The following is a 24,151-nucleotide window of genomic DNA, read 5'->3' as shown; positions in this document are numbered from 1 at the left end:
TGGTGCTGGCTTTCAAGCTTCTATTTGTTCAATTAATTCAATGACACCGATAATGTTTACTTAATAATCATTAGTTATTTTTGACAAATAAATCTTGAAAAATTTTAAACAGTATTATCTAAATTATAAAAGGAATGTTTTATAATAATAGTTCAACAACGCTAAACATTGTTAAATAAATTTTAGTTTTTCTATAAGTAAAAGCCATTAGTGAAAATCAAAAATTAGCCAAGATATAAGAAAGCAGAGCTACTGAAATTTCAGTTAAGATATTGAAAGTTTATGTAAGCTTCTTTAGATTAATATAAAAAATAATTATATTATTATCTTTATTATTACTACTTTTGATTAATTCAGTAATCCTCAAGTCTTGAGTATACAATAATAATATTTAGTTATAAAATTAAGAAATTACATTATGAATATTTTTATTCAACATCAGCTTATCTTTGATAATATTTAATCTTCCAGTTTCTTTATGAAATTCCATTATCTCTAATTTTTTATCGGTACATTTTTTCTCATGGAATGCATAGTCTACATTTTTTTGCAATTAATCAAATCAACTTAACGTCTTTTTTGTCGAAAGAACATTTGTGTTTTGAAATAGAAGCAGTTTCTTTACAGGTCTTATTAACACAAGTTTTATGTCAAAACTATGAAGAGGATGAATACAAGTGGTACATACTATTCCGGCTATACTGTACAACCTGCATCAGATGTAGGCACAAATGCACTGTCTTGTCTATAAAAATCTTGCACACCTGTATCATAATTTTCCATTTTAATTGGATAGTCTAAACTAATACAATCTTGTGGCTGATTCAATGATGGCGAAGAATAGGTATCTGAGTATGGAAGAAGCAACGACTCTCCAGTGTATGGTTGATAAGCTTCATTGGTATTACCTTGCTTAATACACGTTGGAGTATGAACACTCAGCATGTCCACCAATCTTCGCCTCTGGGTTTCTAACTCTTGTATCTGAGATTTTAGGTCATGATTTTGTGATTCTAGTGTTTCTGATTCTTGGACAAGAATCACTGTCTTCTCTCGTTTCTTTAATCGACATTTAGTGGCAGCAATTTTATTTCGTTCTCTTCTTCTTCTACGTCTTTCCTCGTCTTCTGGTGTCAACTAAATAAAGAAATAAACATAAATTTTAAAGATAACTTTATACATAAACTAATGTTAATATATAATTTGATATTTCATAATGAATATTATAAACTCACCCCAGTACGTCCACTACTGTTATTATTACTAGAATCTTCATCTTCTTCATCATCAGCACTTCCATCTTCTTTTTTCGTCTTCTTTTTACTTTCATCACTGCTATTATTTGCTCGTCTTTTAGTTTGCAAAGTCAGCTTCAGTCCTGTCAAAGTAAAAACATCCTTAGATAAAATTGTACTATTAATACAAGAATTATAAACTGCAGATGTCGAACAAGAAATTAATACCTTCTTTGATAAGCTGACTGCAGGTGTGTTGAACACTAGGAGGACTTGGCTCGCCTCCACTACTGGTTGAATCAGTTCTATCTCTGCTTTTCTCATTAACAAAACCCTCGAAAGGGTTTGTCATAGCAATTAGAGAGTTCACAATCTCTGGCGTTCTGGGTGTTACTTCATTGTTAGTAACACCCAGAAGACCTGTAGCCGTAGGGCTAGGGTTCACGTTTACATTTAAATTGTACATTGAATCTGTGAATAATAAAAAATACCACACTATTTAAAATCATTGATTGTAAAGAAGTATTCTTTTCTGTTTATAATGCATTGCATATCAAATGTGATAGACTAGATATGGTTGACTCGCACTTCCGGCCAAAGAACAAAGGGATAGACAATTAGTACTCATTCTCAACAAACTGACCTTCGTGTTTGAAGCAAGAAAGGTGTAACTATGATATAACGAGCTAGATCTCAAGGTCGAATCTTTCCCCGGGGAACTACGATTAGTGAGAAAGATGAATTCGACCTTAATTACAAACGAATATCAAGATAATGAATGGGTTACTTGCAATAAAAAAATTTTTTATAGTCAACGAGCAGTTTAATTTCTCATTCTTCCTACGTTTTACTTTAGGTATTCAGAGTATTTTGTATTAGTTAGAAATATTCAATTGACCTTAAACATTAATTGAATGAGGCAAGATTAAATTAAGAAAAAATACGCCAAAAAAAATTTCGAATGATATTTGCATACAATACAATTATAAATAATTATATTGTTGTCAATATTATAAATAATTCTAAATTAAACAAAAAATTTATTTCAATTATTAAATTTATATGATATGATAATTTATACTAAGTCATTCAGTTGTCGGTTATCTCATCAATGTTCTATTTTAAATAGTTGTGAATTGATTATCAATATCATGAGATTTAAAATTAATTTATGCTATTTTTTCTTTCAATAGAGGAGGAAATTGAAAATTTTTATTCAACTTATTTGATACGATAGATTTATTTTTACATTATGAACAAAAACAAATGATTAAAAATGAATAATTGATTGATTAAAATTGTTTTAAAAGCTGACAGTTAATTTTTGCATGTAAACATTTTTGTTAAATTATATTTGGATGGTCTAGATTTCAGTTAAAAGGCTGTCAATGCCTGTCAAAACTATTTTCATCTGCTTTAGAAGTCTTACACAAAATGCTCCGAAAATTGATGTTGATAGGTAGTTAGAAGAAAATGTAGGTGACATGTCTGTTTCTGTCTTTTCCAAGAAAACGTTCAATTATGACATATATTACACATGTTAGTATTAAATTATCTTGCGACATGAGAATAATACGAGTTCATTTATCCTACTAAAAAGTATGAAACAAATATTTAGACATCAGATTTAAGAAATAAATTTCACCTGGAAAAATAAAATATGAATGATAGATTTTCTCTCTAATAAAATTTATTTTATCCATCTTTTATTGGTTGAGGGTCAACCAGTAGATTTCGTAATAGATTTTTTTCCGGTCCCTTCTATTTTTCTGGAGGCCCTTTACGACTATCACATTCCCTTACTCATTCTTGTTACTTTATTTCTCTGTTGCTCTTACGTTTGTAAATATGTAAAATATTTCATCGCTTTGATGTGCTTATTTCATTCCCCAGCTTAGTAGTCTATCGTAAAGTCACATTCTGACAGACACAAATGGACTAGGCTGTTTATAAACTCGCGGCTGCAAAGGGTTTGACCGGAGCCTTTTACAACTAAACCAAGCCAGACAAACGACCATACAAATGGCACCCAGTGACCTATATTAGACTTTGGCTAAAATATTCTTCAACTCTTGAGATTCTTCTAGCATTTAAACCCAACATATTGCGCACATCAGACAAATAAAAATATTATTTAATGATCACCAAATTGCTAAGATGCTCCAAAAATTTTTCAACTCATCAAGATGTTTACAATTATTTTGCTTATTAATATAATCAACTTTTCATAATCTTCTTTTAGATTCTTTTCAATCCAAATATTCATACTCATTAAAAATTCAAATTCTATTCCGAAACATTTTTTTTCATAAAAATAATCTATTTGAAATTTTGAATATGTAAATATATTTGCCTTTAAGCTAAATGAAGATTTATTAAGTAAAACTAAATATTTATTTTATCTGTGAAAATTCAATAAAGTAATGATTTATTGTCATAACAATTGATCTACTCCAAAAAGAATTTTCATTCAATTTTAAATTGATTTGAAAAACATTTTCTATCAATTTATTATAAAGTTTATGTATGCATTTTGTTGTTCTTTTGATAATTTTAGATTCTTGATTGTAACTCCTAACTTTCGCTAGTTGCATGTTGTAAAATCTAAAAATAAAGTTCATTTGATTTTGACGTATAGTTGGGATGCTCCGGAATTTGAGGAGTTCCTTTGACGCCGATTTCAACTAACGTCATTTAACAGTATGCCATATCTCGTCATTCATCATAATTAATTAAAATAAAAACAAAAAAAAAAAATAACTAATTTTGTCTCGAGATCAAATAGCATTCTATTGAAATTACAGAGTAGGTGATAGAGACTGTATAGAATTACACTGAGGGAGCATAGTTATCACATTGGCACAAAGCTTTACATTGTAAGCCTTCTAATGTTGCTTAGTATTAAATGAAAAGTACAAAATAAAAAATTTCAACGAGTATATTTCATTTGTACTGAAGTAGATCGAATGTTGAATTTCGTAGAATAGTATTAAAGTTAAAAATATTGCGGAACGTGCAAAGAACATCAGATAATTGGATGATTTTAGGGAGGGTCAACCCTTTAGACGACAAAAGTGCCGCAGGGATTCATATATATGCTCTCACGCATTTCTTATTACGCAACGACGCGTCGTTCCCATCTGGCAAGAAATTTTTATCGTTTTTTCGTACGGTCAACAATCTCTCGTAGGCGGTACTAATTTCTTCATTTTTCAAAAGCTATTTACCAACTACTAAAATGGAATTTAACCATTGAAAGACCAAAAGGAAAATAATAGAGAAAAAAATGCTAGATAAAACAAAGTGGCGCCGAATAGTCAATATTTTAAATACGTTTTAAATACTAAGTACACAAAAAGGAGTTGACAATTTAAAAGTGAAATGTCTGGAAAGACTTGTGATGAAGAAATACCAATGAAGAATAGATCAGAAAGAGAATAATGATGATGATAATAATACTAGACTACGATGAATTTAAAATAAGTGTAAGCAGAATAGAATGCGCCGACACTGTTTAGTTGTACTAGACTAAAGAGGAAACGAACAAAGGAAATAACTAGTGGTACAACACAAGGTCACCGTAAAAAGAAAATTAAAGTAGGTGCAGATAACGTAGGCTGAAATGCAAATGTATATAGTGTCGCTAAATAAAGACTTGGTGTTAAATAATTTAACACAAAAAAACTGTCATTTACTGTTATCTATTCTTTTAATTATTTCCATGATTGAGAATGAAAAAATATTTTTTTAAGGATAGGCTTTTCATTCATCTACTAATCGAAGATTCAATTGTATATTTTCTAGTTTGACTTTTTATCTCTACTTGTATCCTTTACTCTTGTATTCACTCTCTTCTACGTTTGGTGTTCATAAAATTTATGCTTCCTGTTCGCGCACAATGTGCTTGTTGTGTGAACATATTCACACACATGGTAAAACGTGAGTTGAGCTCGAAGAACAGTATTTTGTACAATACTCTATTAACAAAGTACAAAGCCTCTTAATTTTACCTTTTTCTGAGTACTTTACTCCATAGTATTTTAACAAACTTTAATACTTTGAAGACAATTACTATTTTATTAAAAAAAAAAAAAAAAACAATTATCTTTGAAGTATTTATGAAGATTGAGAGATGCAACAGTTTTTGCTTTGACCCAATATATTTAATAATGAGCAAAGTTCAACTAATGGCAAAAAACATATTATTAATTAAATATAAAAGGTTGAGATGAACTTGTCGATAAAAAAATTTAGTTCATGGAATTTTCTAATTAAGAATTATCTTGAGCACTATTTAGCGATAGTATTTTAAATAATAATAGTTATTAATAATTGAATGACTAATTCAAACAATTATTGAAGGCTTTAAAAAATGGGAAATAAAATTGATTTATGCACTTTAAAACCCGCATCTAACTGCAAGTATTTAATTACTTGAAGGTCATAGAAATGCATGGAGGTTTGAAAAAATGTAAAATTAATGTAAATAGTAAGAGAGTTAATTAATTTTAATTATTAAATATTATTTACAGTGGAAAGTTTTTTTAAGATAAAAAGAAATTGACTCTTATTAGTTTATTAAGATCGCCCTCATCTCCAAAGAAGGCGATACGAGAAAAGCCATAAGTTTACACTCATCGGTAATCGTGATATCGTCGCGTAAAATTCCTTTTATCGCAACTGGACTCTTAAGTGAGTGGATAAATACTTGGCCGCACGCGTGCAAGCGCAAGGCTGAGAAATAAAAGTGAAAGAGATTGAGTGAATGTCAGAGGAGAATCTTCGTGAATTGAGAAATAAATAGTGTTTTCATTTGATATGAATCTACACTTCAATTTTATTCACAATGTTGCAAACTGTTGTTGGATTTTGATGTTCTTATCCAACAAACCTTACATAAACAAAATAAAATATGTTTAAATTTTTTTTCTAACACCTAATTGACGATATAAAAACTTCTTCAAGTATCTTTTTATCAAAAGTGAAGAAAAAATTAGTTAAAATAATACTCCAACATTTTTTTTTCAAACGTTTTAAAATGTTAAAAAAATGACTATATTTTTTATATGCACTGTAATAAGTTATCTTACGAAATTCGACCAAGGTAATTTTGACCCAAGTCTCCTCCAAACTTGGAGTCAAGAGAGACCAGGATTATTGCGCATACACATTGAAGAAGTGAAGAGGGGAAGAGAGTAGTAAGATAAAAAATAACCATTTCCAAGATGCAACCCTGGCTTGTGTACCTTCATGTAAACTTTAATGAACTTTCGAAGAGTCTGTAACACAATTAACTCCGATCTCATTTACATTAATGAGGCACTTTGTATCTTCACACTGTTTCAACTTGATTTTTTTCATTAATCCTTAGACATAATACAACTCCACTTGAATCTTTATCTATCACTTAAGATTTCAAGTAATTTAATTAATTTCTGACAAAAATCAATTTTTTATTCATCTTTATTATCATTTTCAATAAATAAGTTAATTATCAATCTTTCAATAATCTATATAATACCCTTCAATATTCTCCATGTGACTATTTGATTAATTTTCAATTAATTATCACGATTGAAGATATAGGCATTAATAGCGTCTATTGCGTCTTGAAGTATTCGATGATCGATACCGTCAAAACAGTTTTTGTAACACGACGCGACATCAAAATTCGTTGAGCTTGGAGTCTGATACAAATATCCAAATACATTTTACACATTGGTGTACGTGATATTTTCAAATTTAACTTTACGATATCGTAATATTATTCTTAGATCAACTCACTATAATAAAACCATACTGCTCTTTTATTAATTCCTGCTATGCATTTTATTTGAATTTATGAACAAAAGGCAGCGACAAAATTTTAATGCCCCAGAGTGTTGATATTATAAATACATCAATTAAACGAGTGAGACACAAGTTTGTATTTTTAAAACATTCTACAAACTTATTATCAATTGAATGATCACAAATATTTCGTACAATTATTTACACATTAATCCAATTGAAATGCCAACTACAAAAGTAGATTGTTAATTTTATTTATTGGCCAATTAATCGTCAAGACTTTTGTATCAATTTAATCTTCCAATGTTAAAATAACAAAATGTAATTAATTAAATCGAATATATAACTGGTTATTAATTGTAATAAGTACACGATAATCTTAATTTGATTGTGAAGCAAGAAAAAAAATAATCTTAAATTGTACGCCACTTTAATATTTGTTATTGTAACATTGTACACTGAAGCGCACATTTCTCGAACAATTTGAAGGCATTGTTTTATCAGTTGTTATCACCTGAAGCGATTTGTTATCTTACCAATAATCCGGATCTAAATACATCTAATAGCCGTAAGGTGTTGAATAAGCACGTGTGTTGTGTTGCTTTCTGTATAGTTGTCACACTTTTATTTTTCTTTTTACATTTTTTTCAAGATAAAATGCATCCTGTTAAGCCTTTAAATATTTTTTTCTATAAAAAAAAGCCAGAATATCTTAAGGAGAACCAAAGTCTGCTGAGAAAAAAATTAGCTTCAAGGTTTACTATATGTATACATAGTCTCATAAATTTCGAGACCAACAAAAAAAGAAATATCAATTTGAAAGGTTGAAGAATCAAAATGGAATGTTGATATACAATGATTATAAACAGATATAAATTTACGTGATTGTTGTAAATAAACTCCTACCTTATGTATTCCCTATAAAATGTAAATCTTAACCTCCTGACACAAACAATTAATAGATTATCTGCCATCGGCTGCCGGCGCACGACTGTGGATATTTCGCGGCCGCGACCGGCCTAGATATATGTAAGTTATTTTTAGCCATGTCGTCAGCATTCAAAGTACTTATTGGCTAGCAGTGACGTGACTCTCAACTCTTATTGGTCAATCCATAAACATAAGAGGAGTGGGGATACTCCTGAAGTTGTTCTTACTATATACTCTGCCGTTCTATCAACTTCTACTGGGTGCGACTTGCGGGTGCGACATTTGTTGACATGGACTTGACAAATTTTCCATTTTATTTTTTCGTACGTTTATAATTCATGGAAATGATCAACGAGATATATCTTGAGATAAAACATTTTAATCATGAATTCATACTTCAGCTTAACTCACAGCATATTAAATATGTATATACACTTACCATACCGTTACTTCTTGGGTACGTGAAGATTTAAATCGATTTCGTAATTATGCAAAGAGATGCGTTGCAATTGTATAATATGAAACAACAAAATATTTAAAATTTTAAATCGTCGGTATGTAATTAAATTGTTTTTATTTACGTGTTTATTTATTTTGTTTATATTAATAATGAAGAAATTTATGTTTTCTAAAATAGGTGTCTGAATAGTGTAGCAATGAAAAATGAATTCAGGGTTGTTATGTGACTCCCGCGCGAACGTGGGCGTCACCTACGATGAAGTAACACTGCAATATCTCGGGATGCTCTTGATTCTACTCGTTCCTACTACTAGCAATAACGTTTCCAGGACAGTTATTGCTTGATGTCATTTTAAGATGCAGAGAGAGCATAAGTATAAATTGCAAGTACTTGAAGATCCATAACATGTAAGGTATGTAGTTTTATAAAGCTTGTGCTAGATAACAAAAATAATTTAGAAAATAAAGAGGTAATTTAATATTCCAGCAGAGCATTTGTGCAGCAGGTAACTTGGCTAAGTTTGATTTTCTACTCTACATATGTAGTTCAAAGGGAATAAAAGTTAATGTAATGACTGATTATTAACGTTCAGGCGATTTAGTATGCTATTAATTTACGCCAAGCTTTCGAAAAGCCTTGACTGTATACGTAGACTTGACAGAGTTGAAGTGAGAATGGTGTGCATTTGTCGTACCACCGGATCTTGAATGAAATCATAGTTTCCCAGCGGCGGTTCCACTTGGAATTGCATAGAAAAATTAGTCATAAGCTGTTTGGATTCTATTCGTCAGATTTATGGATGTGGGATGGGCTTGATGAGCAATAAAAAAAAGTATAAATGTATGCAGAAAAATTGTTGATTTTCTGCAGATATCATTTAGCCAGTTCTGTGATGATTATCGATCAGATATGCTAAACAATGTGTGGATAATAATAGAAAATTCCACAGATTACGTATAATCGTTTCTTGGTGTAAATATACCATATGTGTATTTTTATATGTTGAGATGTATGTCGAGGATCATAAAATATTTTTTATTATTTATGTACATTTGTTCATAGAGTTGCGGGTGAGGTCTTTTCTATGTGACAATCACCTCTTTATTTTATACAATTCATATTTTACACGTGACTTCATGTTAGACACAGAAGTCATCAATCTTATCTATTTATTTATGGATTAAGTGTAGTGTTATGAAATATTGACTGATTATTCTTGGGTTTTAAAAAATAATTCGAGTTCTTAGAAGGTTGCTAATATATGCACAAGTGATTGTCATTTTTTTATAGATCAAAAATAGTTTTCAAATTGGTACTATTAAATTTTTTATTCAGTTTTTTATTGTATGTTAATGAATAAAGATTAGTATACAATGTTTTATGCTTTTTTGCAGAAATTTTTTCTGAATCCATTAAATAAATTACGTACATTTTCTAATTATTGTTCCATTATCGGGTTTCTTAATAATAGGTATAGTAAATCCATTTATAATTAAACATTATATCGTTTAAAAAAAAGCTTGTTGAGACAACAAATTTTTTTTTTGAAAATTTTCGCGCTAATAGAAGACACACCAATAGGGAACGTAGAAATTTGTGTTTCAATGCGCATGTTCACTTGTTTTTTAAAAATGGCTGCGCCCACAATTCACGACATGTTCAAAGACTGTTTTAAATATTACAAAAGCCGTAATCCACCTCCAAATTTAGAAAATGTACTAGATCTTGATAATCCAGATTTAAATAAGGTAATCTAATAAGATCATATTTATATATTTATATACAAATAACCTGATTCTTATCTAATTATGTTTACAGGTTATTAAAGTACCAAATAAGATTACTGAGTTGCCACCAGCTGATTGTTTAGGACTAAAACCAATTTCGTCATGGAAAGTCTATGAATTTGTACAAATTCCAGGTAAGAAATAGGACAACAACTGTTTAATTAAGTAATAACTAACAATAAGATTATTTCTTACTAATAAATTAATTTTATAGGATTAATATTTATAAAGAATCCTTTTACTCCTGCTGGTCAAAGATATTGGATTACTAAGTGTCTAAAAGATTATTCAAAAAAACCAAGTAAATCAAATATAGATGCTCATAATCTTTTATTAGATAATGAAACGTGGTGGGATGTCTGTACAACTGACAAAAAAAGAGCAATCAATTTAATTTCAAAGTTGAGATGGGCCACATTGGGATATCACCACAATTGGGATACAAAACATTATTCAGAAGACTCTAAATCAGAAATCCCTTCAGACTTTGTAGAGTTATCAAGAATTTTAGCAAAATCTGTTGGTTTTATGAATTTTAATGCAGAAGCTGCAATAATAAATTATTATCAAATGAATTCTACTCTTGCTGGACATATAGACCACTCCGAAATGAATATGGAAGCACCACTGATTTCTATTAGCTTTGGTCTAACTGCTATTTTTCTCATTGGTGGTTACACAATAGAAGATCCAGCTTATCCTATTTTTCTCAACAGTGGAGATGTTGTTATAATGTCAGGAGCTTCACGATTAAAATATCATGGTGTACCCAAGATTTTATCTGTAACAGATCCAATCTGGGATGATGATTTGGAAAAGAGTCCAGAAATTTTGAATAATAGTAATGATTGGTACAAAGCAAGACGTTTAATTGCAGGAATTCGTATCAATATGAATGTAAGACAAGTTTTAAAGGAGGGTCAGAGTTGTTTATTAATGAAGACGTGATATCTATTGCCATTCTCAGAAATATATTTGTAGATGATGGGTGGTCAAACAACTTGTTTACGGTGATATGAAAAGTTCTATAGACCTGAAAAAGTTTCTTCTAATCTAACGTGGAAAATAAAGAAATCTTTAGAGCACGAAAAAATCTCAAAGTATAAGAAAGAATGATCATAAGAGGTCGCTAGTTACTTAAAAAAAACGTACTTCAGCCTACATGTGTATCAACAATGTGAGAATGAAAGTGCGCAAAAGCAAATTATCGAGATATATTTCGCTCTAATATTCAATCATTGCAAGGTTAGAAAACTCCACAACACCTATTATGTCGTGAATTGTTTAAAGGTGGAAATGATTGATTAAACTAAAATTATTCTTTGATTTAATATTCATTTGAAAAAGTATTTGTAGTCGTTAATATCAAAATCAAACATCAGGTTGTGATCTATTATGTGACGTGCCATTCAAAAAAATCATTATGAAAATCATTGAAGGAAAATTAGTTGTTCTTGGTTCTCAAGGTAATGTTAAAAACAATTTATATTTATAAATATATTTTTTTATTTATGTTTAGTGATGGTTATTACATAAAAGATATCAAATAATTTTATGTGCCAATGATTAAAAATTTGACTCTAAATGTTATCGCAGGTCTAATGACTGTTGGGGAACTTAGATAATCCGGGATTAATCAAAAACATTTCTTAAAGCTCTTCAATCAACTTTTACATCGTACGATAGCTAATTAAATAGTCGAATAAATTAAAAGTTGATTCATAAAGTATTTTTAATTTTATAAGGGAAAAATCATTGATGAAATTGTCTTTTTTTATAAAATATAATATGAATAACAATGCATTGCTAATAGTAGTATGTGTGTTTTGAAGTATATATTGTTTATTAAAGAAATATATTGACGCGGGAAGTCCCTAGTTGTATATATTCAGCATTTGAGTCATTTTCAGTTATCTAAAATCCCAAGTAATAGAGTCATATTATAAATAATTGAAATAAGAAACTTTATCAACCATAATGATTATTTCTTTTAATCTTCTTAATAATTTAATAGTGAGCTTATATGAATATTTCAATTCATAAAAATAGATCGTCACTGTTATGTTACGATTAAACGAATTTTTGTTATTTCATTTTTAATTCTTATAATAAAAGCAAAGCTCCGTAAAATAATCGATTCAAATATTTTGTTCTAAATTATCGGACTAAAAGTGGAGTGAGTCATCTAGATGTTTACAAAACCAAGTGAGTTGAAGACAAAAGTTATATTATGTATAATTTTCATGTTGAAGAATTTTACGATAAAAATAATTTTTATGACTTTTGTTTTTTAATTTTATTTTTTATATTATCATTTTATATTTTATTTATTATTTATTTATATTTACAGGTGTTGGGAAAACTAGTATGATAACTCGATATGCTGGAAAATTATTCGATCAGCATATAAGTCCAACAATAGGAGCCTCATTTTTCACTTGCAACATTAACATAAATGATGCCAGAATTAAATTGCAAGTAAGTGAATTATCAGCTATATTTAATTTTTAATAGTTGATTTATTTTCAAAATAAATTACGTGAAAAACATTTCAATTTTTTATGTTTACACTAAAAAAAAAGTGAAATAAGTAATAAACTGTTATAATACATTTATCAATAGAAAAAAACAAGATGACAATAATTCATGATTTGATGAATTATCAGGTTTGGGACACAGCGGGTCAAGAACGCTTCCGATCAATGGCACCAATGTATTATAGAAAAGCGAACGCTGCACTCATTGTTTTTGATATCACACAGTACAACACTTTCACTGCAGTAAAATCATGGGTCACTGAATTGCAGAGGAATGTAGAGGACGCGATGGTTCTAGTTGTTGTAGGGAATAAGCATGATCTTGATGATCAACGTCGAGTTGACTCCGATGATGCGTTAAAGTATGCTACTTTAATTGGTGCTACTTATTTTGAAACTTCAGCTCTACATGATGAAGGCATTGAAAAAGTCTTCAGTACAATTGCTCATGGAATCTTAAGGTACTATAATGGATTCCGACAAAAAACTTTTATTGTACTCCGATTACTAATTCATTGAAGTTTAATCATTAATTGCTCTCATTTTATTAATTAAAGGTTAAATAGCGGAAATTACCACTCATCAAACTCAAAACTTCAAGACTCTCCCAGTTCTGGGATAAGTAGTTTTGATTCAGACTTACCTCTGACGCCATCAAGTGAAGAGACTCTCAATAATACATCAATTGCTCATGGAATACATGAAAAACCACCAGCATGTTGTTAACATCGCTTGTAAAAACACAAAAAGCTGCTCATTTAATTGTTGTATTTAATACTGACTAATTATGTTATATTAGTAAAAAATTACCTACTTTTATTAATCTAGAAACAAGCACAATCAAGACTGCTAGTGCGTTTTCTCATTGTGTAAAGTCTATCGAATTATTTTTCTATGAATTTATCTTTAATAAAAGATTAAAACAATATCTCATTATAAATATTACAGAGATAATATATGAAAGAATAATATTTCTGTCAGTCTTCCAAAAACTGTAATAATGCTGGTACGTTAATGAAGCTATTAGAATTCATTACTTTATACTTAACACAAATTAATTTATAATTTTCTTTGTTTTTATAATCTAATATTCAGTTTTTATATAATTTTTTATGATTACCTTTGTTATGATAATTTTTAAGGTAATAAATAAAGTTCCACGATTATCATCAATGCCAATAGTTTTTAAATTTGAGTCATAGTATTTTTTTTTTTAAATATTTCAAATGATCTGAGTACATTTCAGTATTTTTTCCAATTAAATTATGTTTAAGCAATATTCTGTGCCTATAGAAACGTGTGAAATTGTTAAAATGTTAATGAATGTATAATATTATAATTCACTATCGCTCTCACGTTGATGTCAGCTTGCTGTATTGTCTTTTACAATAATTTTGTGTAAGTAAACCTTCTTCAGACTTTGGATATTATATGAGTGTAATCACTCTCATAGCTTGAAGAAATTCGCTTTAGAATTGTATAATACCGATCTATACAGTAGATAAGTTCCTTTTATGTGCTTATTCACCGGATGCCAATGGATGAAACTCATGAACACGTGTTGATGTTTATGTAGCTGTAGAAATGAAATAAATTGTGGAGAAAAACATGATAATTTTTCTCTTCATATCATGTCATTTTTAATTATCCTAACTTTCTACACCGAATTGATTAAAGAAGAAGTCATATACTTGGTTCAGAGTTATTGAGAATGAAAGAATAAAAATCGATATTGCACATAATGAATTGTCTACATATTTGAGATTTATCAATATACAGATTGAGATAAAAAGTAAGACAATACATAAGTATAAAACAAAGACAAGACGATGATGATGAAGAAGAACCGCACATACATGAGGGCAATGCGTCAACCGACAAAATATATGAGTTTCTCGAAGCGTGACATGCTTTCGACTATCGTTCAATTCTCATTGGGTAAGGATCAAGAATCCTGGTGGTATGTCTTCATTAATTTTAGCTAAGATATTCTCAAGGAGAAAATGAAAAAATTAAATGAGACATTATTGAATTCCGTTAACATGCTAATGAAGTGAGTATTGAATTAAAATACCGTTATTTATCATTTTTAAAATTAATCTTTCAATATTTTATTTTAATCTTGAAAGAATCAATAAAATAATTCTTTAAAACTTTATGTATGATTCAATTAGTTGTCATGAGTTTAATTAATTAATTAAATTACTTTAATCTGTATAGATTAATCGTTGATAATAAACATGTAGTAAAAAACGAGAGATAATTCAAAAATAAGGATTTTGTTAAAGATAATAAAAAAGTATTGTTAAATGAGATTAAGGATATCACTGAGCAATTATTCTATTACAAATTGCGTGCATCTAATGACTCTTAAGCACATCTAATTTACGTCGTTCAATCGTTAATGTATGGACAAATCACTCACAAAAGAGTTTCACAAAGCAATACTAATAACAATGGATAGTAAAAATCGATATTCCATGAGTCGCCAGCACCTTGCCATGTCTACTTAGCTGCACGGAGTGGACTAATTAACATTTTTTTCTAATCACTCTGATGCAAGAGTAAAAAAGATTTCTTATACCGCACCTCTTTTAAACCCTTTTCTTCTCTTCAAATATACCTTGTAATGATTTCTAAGAATGATCAATGATCTAGCTAACCAATTGGAGATGGTTTGCCAGTCCAAAAGTCATTAGTCATTAGAGGACTCGTTTTATTCTTCAATTTAGGCGGACAAGTTAAGTTGGTAAAAGTAGAGGAGAAAGACAAGTTAACATGTGAAAGAAGCTCTTTCTTAGTTTTGCTCTGCTATAAAACGCTGATACAGTTACCTGATCCTTCCAGTTGATGCGAATTCTAGACTAGTATACAATTGCTCTCTTCTTCCATGCGAAAGTCCATAATGAAGACTCTCTTGTTTGTTAAAACAAAAAATACGGATACGGATCTTGCGTGAAACAAATTAATTGAACACACGTAACATTATAGAAAGACTTGAAAGTGTTTATTTATTTAATCACCGTAACATGTAATTACTTTTTTTGATTTGTGATCATTCGTTCATCTATTTTTTGATATTCTATTATACTTTAATTGTGTTTTGTCACCCTTTTGTGTTTAATGTGATGTCAGATAGAAGATAAAGTGTGAATCATCGACAACCTTCAAGAAAAAATATTTAATACAAATACAATACACTCGGAATGAGAAAAACACGGTTTATGTGGGAATTTGGTTTCAAAGAAAATGGAAAATCTGAAGATTAAGAGATTGATGAATATAATTAATAAAAAATATTTTTTGTTATTTGTTTTTCAAGCTTTTAGCATAATTCATGAAACCCACACTCTTCAGTTTGCTATTGATAATCGGCTATTTGTTGCTCCTAGTGGTATTGACTCATAAATTATTTTTTGAACTAATTTTTTTTTCAAATTAAAAGCATGTAAAATAATCCTATAAAAATATTACTTTACAAAAAATACTCAATCCTAATTAATACAATAAAAAAGTTATTACCCTTATTTTTACAAACAATTTGTATTGCAGATTGTTACAGAAGAGTATCCATTGGCTTTCGATTGCCAGATTCTTTGATTATTTCCTCCTTCGAAGCAAACTCCATTTCTGATTGCGAAGCCGCTTGTTCAACCAATGGAACACTTTGCGGGTCTTTTAGTTTCGGGTAAGTGATATTTCTCACGTGAGAAAACAATTGAAAAGCCATAAAAAGTAATGACCTTGTGTTCTTTTAAATTTTTTCCTTGAATTGTTTTACATATCAATTAATTATTCATATTTTTGTATATTATACATTCTATTGTTCTCATTACTTGTTGCAGAGTCGGAGTAAGGGGAAATGGTACGTGTATGCTCGGACAAGGAATTCAAAGTGATCAAGATAGTCCACTTGAAGATCGAGACTATGATATTTATGTGAAAGGACACATATCATTACTAGGATGTTTAACCAGATCAGATAAATTATTTAACATTGTTCCACCTGTTTTAAAAAATCAGATGGATGTCAATGCTAATATTAACAATAATACACCAACATTGATGATCAATAGCAATCCAAAAAAAATTTTTGGAAACTCTAGTCTTTTGAATTTTCTCAGGAGTTCTATTTTTTCAAACGATAATAATCAAAGCTTCATAATCAACAATAGTAATAACAATCAAAATATTAGTAACAACAACAATAATAATATGATGCCACGACAACGGATGCCAGGAAGTTTTATGTTACTTCAAACTGATGATCAAACAAGAATTCATGATATTTTACGAAATAAGCAAACTTCTCATTACCATCCTGAACATGAATATCATGATAAGACTGATGAGTTTAATTATTTCCCAACAATATATTATAATTTTGGAACTGATGATTTTGAAAGCGATACGGATAATTTTTGGTCCTTGGTAGGAAAAGAAGAGGATAAAAATAATGATATTCATTACAATAAAAAAATGAGTGATAATAACGATAATAATAATTTATTTGCACAAAAAGTTCCTGTAAAAAACAATGAGTTATTTTTCTCTACTGATGCATCTGATGTCGCTGAATTTGGAAAAAGGCTAAACACTCGTCCTACTTTTGTATTTGATACGAATTATAAAAACCTTTGGCTTAATTCAGGGTAAATACTCATTTTATATAATTTACAAATAGTTTTATAATTCAACATTTGTAATAATTAATTTTTAGGCCGGAGGACACATTTTTATCAGAAAAATTACCAGAAAAGCTTGAAGACTTCGAAGTAGAAAAAATTGATATATTAAAAGGTGAAAAAGGTGAGAATAAATCATTACAGTGATTACAAAAGTAGTATTAATTGATGATAGTACAATAATTGAACGGATGAGCGATATAATAGGATGCAATTCGCACCACCAAAGTGCAATAATTCTAATCTAATGCACGCAAAAGATTCATCATCATCCGTTCGTTCATTAGCACCGGACTAATCGACTATTTGCGATAGAAACGACGGCATTGACACAGTTTCCAAACGACGTGCAAATCTCTGCATTTTCCCCGTTCCCTTATTTCCGGTGGGACCGTATGCGAGTTGAGAATAATAGCCACGCTCATCATTACGTCGTTAATGAACAATGTAAATTGTCCATTTTTACACCCATATCTTTATACATATTCTCTTCACGCTAAGTCGATGAACTTACAATATTCTATTCTTCATTGTCGTCTTTAAATTCAAATCCAATAATAGTATTTACAGGAAATCATTTTTCTATTAAACCATCAAATTTACGTGAATGCAATATTTTTTGGCTTCCTGAATTAAAAAATTATTGTATCTTGATTGCAAATAGATAATTTCAAAAATTGCAATAGTTTTACTATTGTATTTGATTTTACAAAGATAACATTAATTTATAGAATAAGTTAGGTGTTCAATCATAAAACCATAAATAATTGCAAGTGAACAGAGTGAATAATCTTGATTGTAAACGATACTTTTTTTTATTAATATATCAAATTCTAACTTCAAGTTTCCAAGAAAATTATTATTATTATTCTACATTTTCATTTGTTCAAAGTTTTTTAAATTATTATATTAATTTCTTTTATTAAATTGGACTAATAAAAAAATGATTGATTTTTAATTTAAAACAGAAGCTTCATTACGAAAAAGGAAACACAATGATGATTAAAAGTAAAAGTATCTCAAGACTTATGTAAAGGAGGGTAAACTACCGGAAGAAAAGGGAGAGGTGTCCTGCATTGTTTACTACCTTGAATTTTTTAATGAATTTTTCCGCTCCTTAATTCTAAAGGCACTGTTTAATTCCTCAAATTATCATCTTTCGCAGAAAAAACCTAATTGTAAAATAGGCAATAAAATCTAAACTAGAGTATCCAATAATTACAAAAACATTTCATGGCTTGTCCTAGTCCAAATATAGCACAATTTATTCACTGTTTGCGCATTAATCTGGAACACGATGGTGTTAAATAAAAGGAAGTGAAACATTTGAGAATATTTAAATGGCTACTTGAAATAATTGAGTGTCTGAAGGAACCTTCAAGGTTACCTTCTAAAAAATTCTGATGTCATTCTTATTATTTCAACTTTGTTCTATGGTTATTCTTTTTTTTAACTGAAATAATGATCTTTAATACTACGTAAATATCGCCTTTAAATTAATTCTCCAGTCTACGTAATGTTTAAATTAATTCATAACTATAGTAATAGTTATAAAAGCATGTTCTGGGCCAAGTGAAACAATAATCACATTGGTAATGACTAGGAATGGTGTTAATAATAGTAATGACGATTATGATTGCTAAGTCTTACAATCAGTTTACTTGAATCCTATAACTCAACTAACAAAACCCCTCCCCCAACGTGTAACAGCACCTTCCCACCATTTACAAACATTCACTTTTCCATATATAACAAGATGCAAGCCTCTAATTTTGCTACTATTTTTCAAATCTTTTTCACGATCTTTTCCACTCTTTTATTAGTAGTAGTATGATTTTATTCCCAAATTATTCGATACTTTCTGATGTTTTTATTTGAATATTCGGTTCATGGTTGAATAAAGTAAAGTGATAAAAATGCTTTTGACATGGATTAGTTTATTTTGTGCACTTTTCGTTTCAAAGTCTACTACCGTAGGAACTGTTATTGTTGTGCATGATGCTGATTGTAATGATCGTAAGTCCAGTATTGTCAACAATTGTTGAAAAGTTCATAGTTAAAAAAAATTTCTACTAAATAAGGAACAAAAAAATCGATGCAATTGAATTTAATAATTATAATAAAATATTGTAATATTAAAAATAATTAGTAAAGTGTATAATAAATAAGAGATGTAATCATGAAAAAACAGAATTTATAATCACTTAAAATTTTGAAAATTAAATAAAAATTATGTGACAAATATTGATTAATTGAGTGATATATTTTATTAATTTTTAGCCTGTTTTCGGAGGCTGGTATCAGGCAAGCGGATTATCAATACATACGTACGAAGAACAATAGAGTGTGACAGATTGCAAGACTGTTACAGGATGTGTGAATATGAAAGAGGATTTACTTGTGAGGGTTTTAATTATAGGTAAGAATATTAAAATCATATTTCTCCTTATTTTTCTTCTTAGTATCTCATTTCTTTCTCTCACTACTTTCAAAAATACTTGCTCATCATTTCGATATTGTAATGACAACGATAACGATGAGTCTTTGCGATTATCCACGCTTGGCGTGATTCTGGCATCAGTAGGGACATATCTGGGTTAAGTTATAATCATGTGCACCATGCATACAACAGGTGGAGTGCATTGTTTATCCGGTTTTCAATTGCATCATTGCGGATGCAATTTTTCGATTTTGTCATGAGCAAAACGTCTAACAGTTTCATCATTTAAAACCTTTTTATTCTACTCAAATATCCTTATTGCAACATTTAGGTCACTAAATGGCAAATCTATGTGTGAAATGACATCAACTCCACCAAATCAAGTCAACATCCATCGTGACTTTATGCCTGACCGTTCCTGTGATTTTTACGAAAGAGATTGGACGCACAGTTGTTTTCATAAACCTCCAAAAGATCGAAGTTTTCCTCAAAACTGGTGGTCACCAAGTCCTAGACCTAATTGGAATTCAGACAGATATCCGGAATATCCTTTACCGCCAAAAGAGCCAAGACCTCTACCAGCTCCTCCTTCATCAGCAATAATTCCATATGGAGGATCTTTTAAAGAAAACACTCAGCTGACGATAGAGATTCCAAAACCGTTAACTCCACCACGAAGATATCCTGATAATTCTTGGACTAAACCTAGAGATAGACCTCTTCCAGTTCAACCTCTGGAAGCTTATTATCCTGGCTTCGGAGAGCGAAGACCTAGTCATGACGGTTTTTACAGCTACAATAAAATTCCTCATCGAGCATACTATCCTGGAGAGTATGACAGTTACAATGGAAATGGATATTCGTATGGTCATTTGACGGCTACGAGATATCGAGGGTCTAATTATTACCATCGATATCCTCAAAGGAGAGTTGGATACGGAACGGATCCAAGTAATTAAGTTATTGATTTTATAATTTATTCTTTTTTATTAGAGAAATTCATTTAATTAAGCATTTTATTGTAGCAATTAATGAAATAGCTCCTCCAGATTATCGTAAGTTATCAAAATATGGGGGCTCGAATGGATATGGTCATTCATATGCTGATAGTTACCACAATCATTATATTGGTGACCGACCACAATTGCCACCAGCTAATGATCGTGAACCTCCCCCTTATTCAATAAAAATTCCTAGTGATCATCTTCCTGGACCTGCCTACAACTATGGAGGAGTTTATGATTACCCAAATCATCCTAATAAAGTCATGAAACCAGTTCATGAATCTCGACAGTGTTCTGTTAGGTCAGCTGGAGGTTTTAAACTTGCCAAAGGGATTGTTCGAAAAAGCTTTTTAACTCCTAACGTAGAGCAGTGTGAGCAATTGTGTGAGGAGCAAAAAGACTTCATTTGTCTCACTTTTGCATTTAGGTAATTATTGATAATTATTATCAATTATTATCAATGAAAAAACAATTTTCCAAATGAAGAAAAAACTTAATGAAGTTAATTCTAAAAGTGAAAGTTTATGAATACTATGAAATAACGATTATTATTTTTGTGAAAAGTAGATATAACATAGCACCAACATCACCCTCAGACAATTGTTTCTTGAGCAACATACCTTTCGAGAGTCTCGTCTTCTACACTGACCTCGAACCAGACCGAGATTATGATATTTATGCAATGATGGACTCAAAATGGTGTGAAACTCGTATGAAGCCACCATATCCACCAAGTCGACCACATCCTCCAGACGGTAACAAAAATAATTGAAACAATAGAAAAAAATTTTCATACTTATTTTATTATATTATTTTTTATTATAGAATGTTTTTGGAGAGTGAGAAGCGGGTTTGGCATGCCGACTACTGTTATTAAAAAACCAGTTCATGTAGACGGAATAGGAGAATGTCAAATCCAATGCGTTCGATCAAGAGATTTTACTTGTCGGAGTTTTGTATACAAGTAACTGTTAATCAAAAAAAAAACAAATTATGGATAAATGAATTTAAAAATAGATCAGAAAATTATATTGATAATCATATTATTAATTTTTTATTAGATATGAAGTGTATCCAGTGCATGGAACGCCCAACTGCTATTTAAGTGACTGGACAGCAATGGAAATAAATCCAGAACAAATGCCAGATATGAATAATGCTGAATTATACGAAAGAGGAAGTTTTGGACGAGGTTGTGAACCTCATCTTCCAGCCCCTTCAATTGCTAGTCGCCCGGATGATCGTAAACACTATCTACCAGACGATGGTAAAGTTTAGTAAAAATAAAACTATTTCCAAAAGTTATCGAACCTTTGACAATAATTCTGACTATAGCTTCCTGTTACACGGGTTATGATAGACCTTGCAAATTAACTCCCTATGCAATTGTTTTGGCCACAAGAGTACATTCTGAAGTTGAGTGCCGTCGAAAATGTTCATTGATGAGAAGAGAATCAACACCTTGTATGTCTTTTAGCTATAGGTAATACATTTTTTTTTGTAAATTAGGAAAAAAGCATTTAAAGACCATGATTAATTGTATCATATCTCATTATTTATTTTTCAAGAATAAATGGTGATCATCGTGGTGATAATTGCTACCTGAGTGACATTCCGACCAGAGATTTACGACCTGGATTAGATTACATCCATGATGATGGCTATCTCCTTTATATGTGGAAAGAATTAGAACCAAAATGTCTATGGTTTGCTAATCATTATGAAGAAAAACCTAATTATTATCCTCTTTCTCATCCTTCTGGAAATGACAATGGTCACAACCCGAATTTAGAACGACCTCCAATCAGACCGGAAGATCCTTACATTTATGAAATTACCATTCCAGAACCCAATAGACCAGCATCGATACCTTCAGGACCAGGATCTTTAGGGCCAGTTTATGAAACTGAACATCCAGGCTATCCAGGAGTTAAACCAGAATATGGAATTGATGAAAAATTTTTTATAACAATCCCTGATGAATTTTCAGTATTTCGACATTTCACTGTAAATGGTTTTCCATGCAAACGAGGTACACGATGCGAGAGAAACTGGGTTGCAGGATTTTGGACTTGTGAGCCAGAAGGATCAGAGCCAGGAGCATGGGATTATTGCTGTGAACCAAGTCATCAATGCGGGTATTCTCCAGGTCACAATTTCCCGTGGTGTTACGTAGGATCATCTAAAGATCAATGGAGACCTTGCAGTGAGAAATATTATCCTTATCAGCTGAATCCGCGGTCAAATAGACCAATAGATCGATCTTCAAGACCACGGTTTCATGAATGTGATAGTTATTGTCAAGGTAGACATTGGCCAATTGCTTTTCTTCATGGAGAAGCACCACCAAACAGTACTGATTCTGTTGCATTAGCTAATGATGTTACAGACCGTGATGTAACGGAATCTTCAACTTTTACATATGTAGAAACAACTTTACCTGATATGGAAAATATGACAAATCAGCCATCAACTAATCCCAGTACTTCTTCAGAGAGTGTTGCGAGAAAACGTGGAGTTAGACTTTCAGCTCCACGCATTTTCAAAAACAAAAGGAATCTTATAAATGGATTGCCCGTTAAAATCGTTAGGAATCGTTCTAATAGAACACTTGAAAGAATAATGAACCTAAAATCGAATTCAAGTATTAAATTGGAACAAAGAAGAAATACTTCCATAGGATATTCGCCTCAATTTACAAAAGATCCAAATAGTGGGCAATATTATATTACCAAAAAATTAAATGCAGGTCTTGCAGCTCAAAACAACGAAGATAATAAAGAACAATCGAAACCAAATATGGCTAAAATTGAAAAAATATCGAAAAATGATTTAAGTAAAAACGTAACGACAGTAGAACCTCATTTTGTGACTTTGGCATCATCTATAGGACCCAAATCAACAACTAATAGCTTAAAAGTGACTTTACCTTCAATTAGAGTGGTGTTTTCTAATGAAAGTAGTATTAGTAATAATACTAGACAATGGGAAAAAGTGACTACAATAGGAAATATTGAAGAGTAAATAATTTATAATTATATTTAAAAATAATCAGGCCAGTGGATTGTGCGAACCGTCCTGAATTTTTTTACCCTTGAATTCACTTCATAATTTGTATATTATATGTGAAATATTTTGTGCATATAAATATTATTTTAAATAACTTTTTTATTAATTTTTTTTTTTAGTTTTTTAATAATTATGTAAGCTTAATAATTTTTTTATGTAAACACATTATGTTGAATACTTTACAACAACGTTTGTCAATTTTTAATAAAAATGA

At 30.2% G+C, this 24,151-nt stretch overlaps 4 protein-coding genes and 1 long non-coding RNA gene across 9 annotated transcripts; 4 read left to right on the top strand and 1 right to left on the bottom strand.

The window, feature by feature from the left end:
- Positions 1–422: 422 nt before the first annotated feature.
- Positions 423–8,081, bottom strand: Atf3 (Activating transcription factor 3). Its single transcript, XM_035085761.1, has 4 exons — positions 7,932–8,081; positions 1,464–1,706; positions 1,236–1,378; positions 423–1,137 (listed from the first exon to the last, which is right to left on the bottom strand). Exons 2-4 carry the CDS (start codon positions 1,699–1,701, stop codon positions 697–699), a joined length of 822 nt encoding a protein of 273 aa, XP_034941652.1. The 5' UTR covers positions 1,702–1,706; positions 7,932–8,081; the 3' UTR covers positions 423–696.
- Positions 8,082–8,227: 146 nt separating this feature from the next.
- Positions 8,228–9,722, top strand: LOC118068451 (uncharacterized). Its single transcript, XR_004690514.1, has 3 exons — positions 8,228–8,509; positions 8,593–8,827; positions 8,902–9,722. It is a non-coding gene; the product is annotated as an uncharacterized lncRNA (long non-coding RNA).
- A 333-nt stretch (positions 9,723–10,055) lies between these two features.
- On the top strand, positions 10,056–11,293 carry AlkB (alpha-ketoglutarate-dependent dioxygenase AlkB). Of its 2 annotated transcripts, XM_035085904.1 has the most exons (4): positions 10,056–10,163; positions 10,234–10,336; positions 10,417–11,099; positions 11,170–11,293. In XM_035085904.1, exons 1-4 carry the CDS (start codon positions 10,071–10,073, stop codon positions 11,185–11,187), a joined length of 897 nt encoding a protein of 298 aa, XP_034941795.1. In that variant the 5' UTR covers positions 10,056–10,070; the 3' UTR covers positions 11,188–11,293. The 2 variants fall into 2 exon arrangements, with proteins under 2 accessions (XP_034941795.1, XP_034941794.1); XM_035085903.1 differs by having other exon boundaries at positions 10,417–11,194.
- Positions 11,294–11,531: 238 nt separating this feature from the next.
- On the top strand, positions 11,532–13,847 carry RabX1 (RAS oncogene family member RabX1). The gene is made up of 4 exons (XM_035085905.1): positions 11,532–11,668; positions 12,553–12,680; positions 12,869–13,200; positions 13,297–13,847. Exons 1-4 carry the CDS (start codon positions 11,626–11,628, stop codon positions 13,463–13,465), a joined length of 672 nt encoding a protein of 223 aa, XP_034941796.1. The 5' UTR covers positions 11,532–11,625; the 3' UTR covers positions 13,466–13,847.
- Positions 13,848–15,609: 1,762 nt separating this feature from the next.
- Positions 15,610–24,142, top strand: LOC118068473 (uncharacterized). Of its 4 annotated transcripts, none has more exons than XM_035085899.1 (12): positions 15,610–16,133; positions 16,292–16,427; positions 16,585–17,391; positions 17,460–17,548; positions 19,705–19,843; positions 20,196–20,815; positions 20,890–21,295; positions 21,436–21,623; positions 21,694–21,832; positions 21,930–22,135; positions 22,204–22,351; positions 22,437–24,142. In XM_035085899.1, the coding sequence occupies exons 1-12, from the start codon at positions 15,989–15,991 to the stop codon at positions 23,890–23,892; spliced, it is 4,479 nt and encodes a 1,492-aa protein (XP_034941790.1). In that variant the 5' UTR covers positions 15,610–15,988; the 3' UTR covers positions 23,893–24,142. The 4 variants fall into 4 exon arrangements, with proteins under 4 accessions (XP_034941790.1, XP_034941789.1, XP_034941793.1 ...); XM_035085898.1 differs by having other exon boundaries at positions 21,433–21,623; XM_035085902.1 differs by lacking the exons at positions 15,610–16,133; positions 16,292–16,427; positions 16,585–17,391; positions 17,460–17,548 and adding an exon at positions 19,294–19,440 and having other exon boundaries at positions 22,437–24,140.
- The last annotated feature ends 9 nt before the right edge of the window (positions 24,143–24,151 follow it).

The sequence above is a fragment of the Chelonus insularis genome, unplaced genomic scaffold (assembly GCF_013357705.1).
Source record: "Chelonus insularis isolate UGA/USDA-ARS -01 unplaced genomic scaffold, ASM1335770v1 contig_3_pilon, whole genome shotgun sequence".
NCBI classification, from domain to species: domain Eukaryota; kingdom Metazoa; phylum Arthropoda; class Insecta; order Hymenoptera; family Braconidae; genus Chelonus; species Chelonus insularis.
This window is presented reverse-complemented; position numbering and strand designations above follow the sequence as displayed.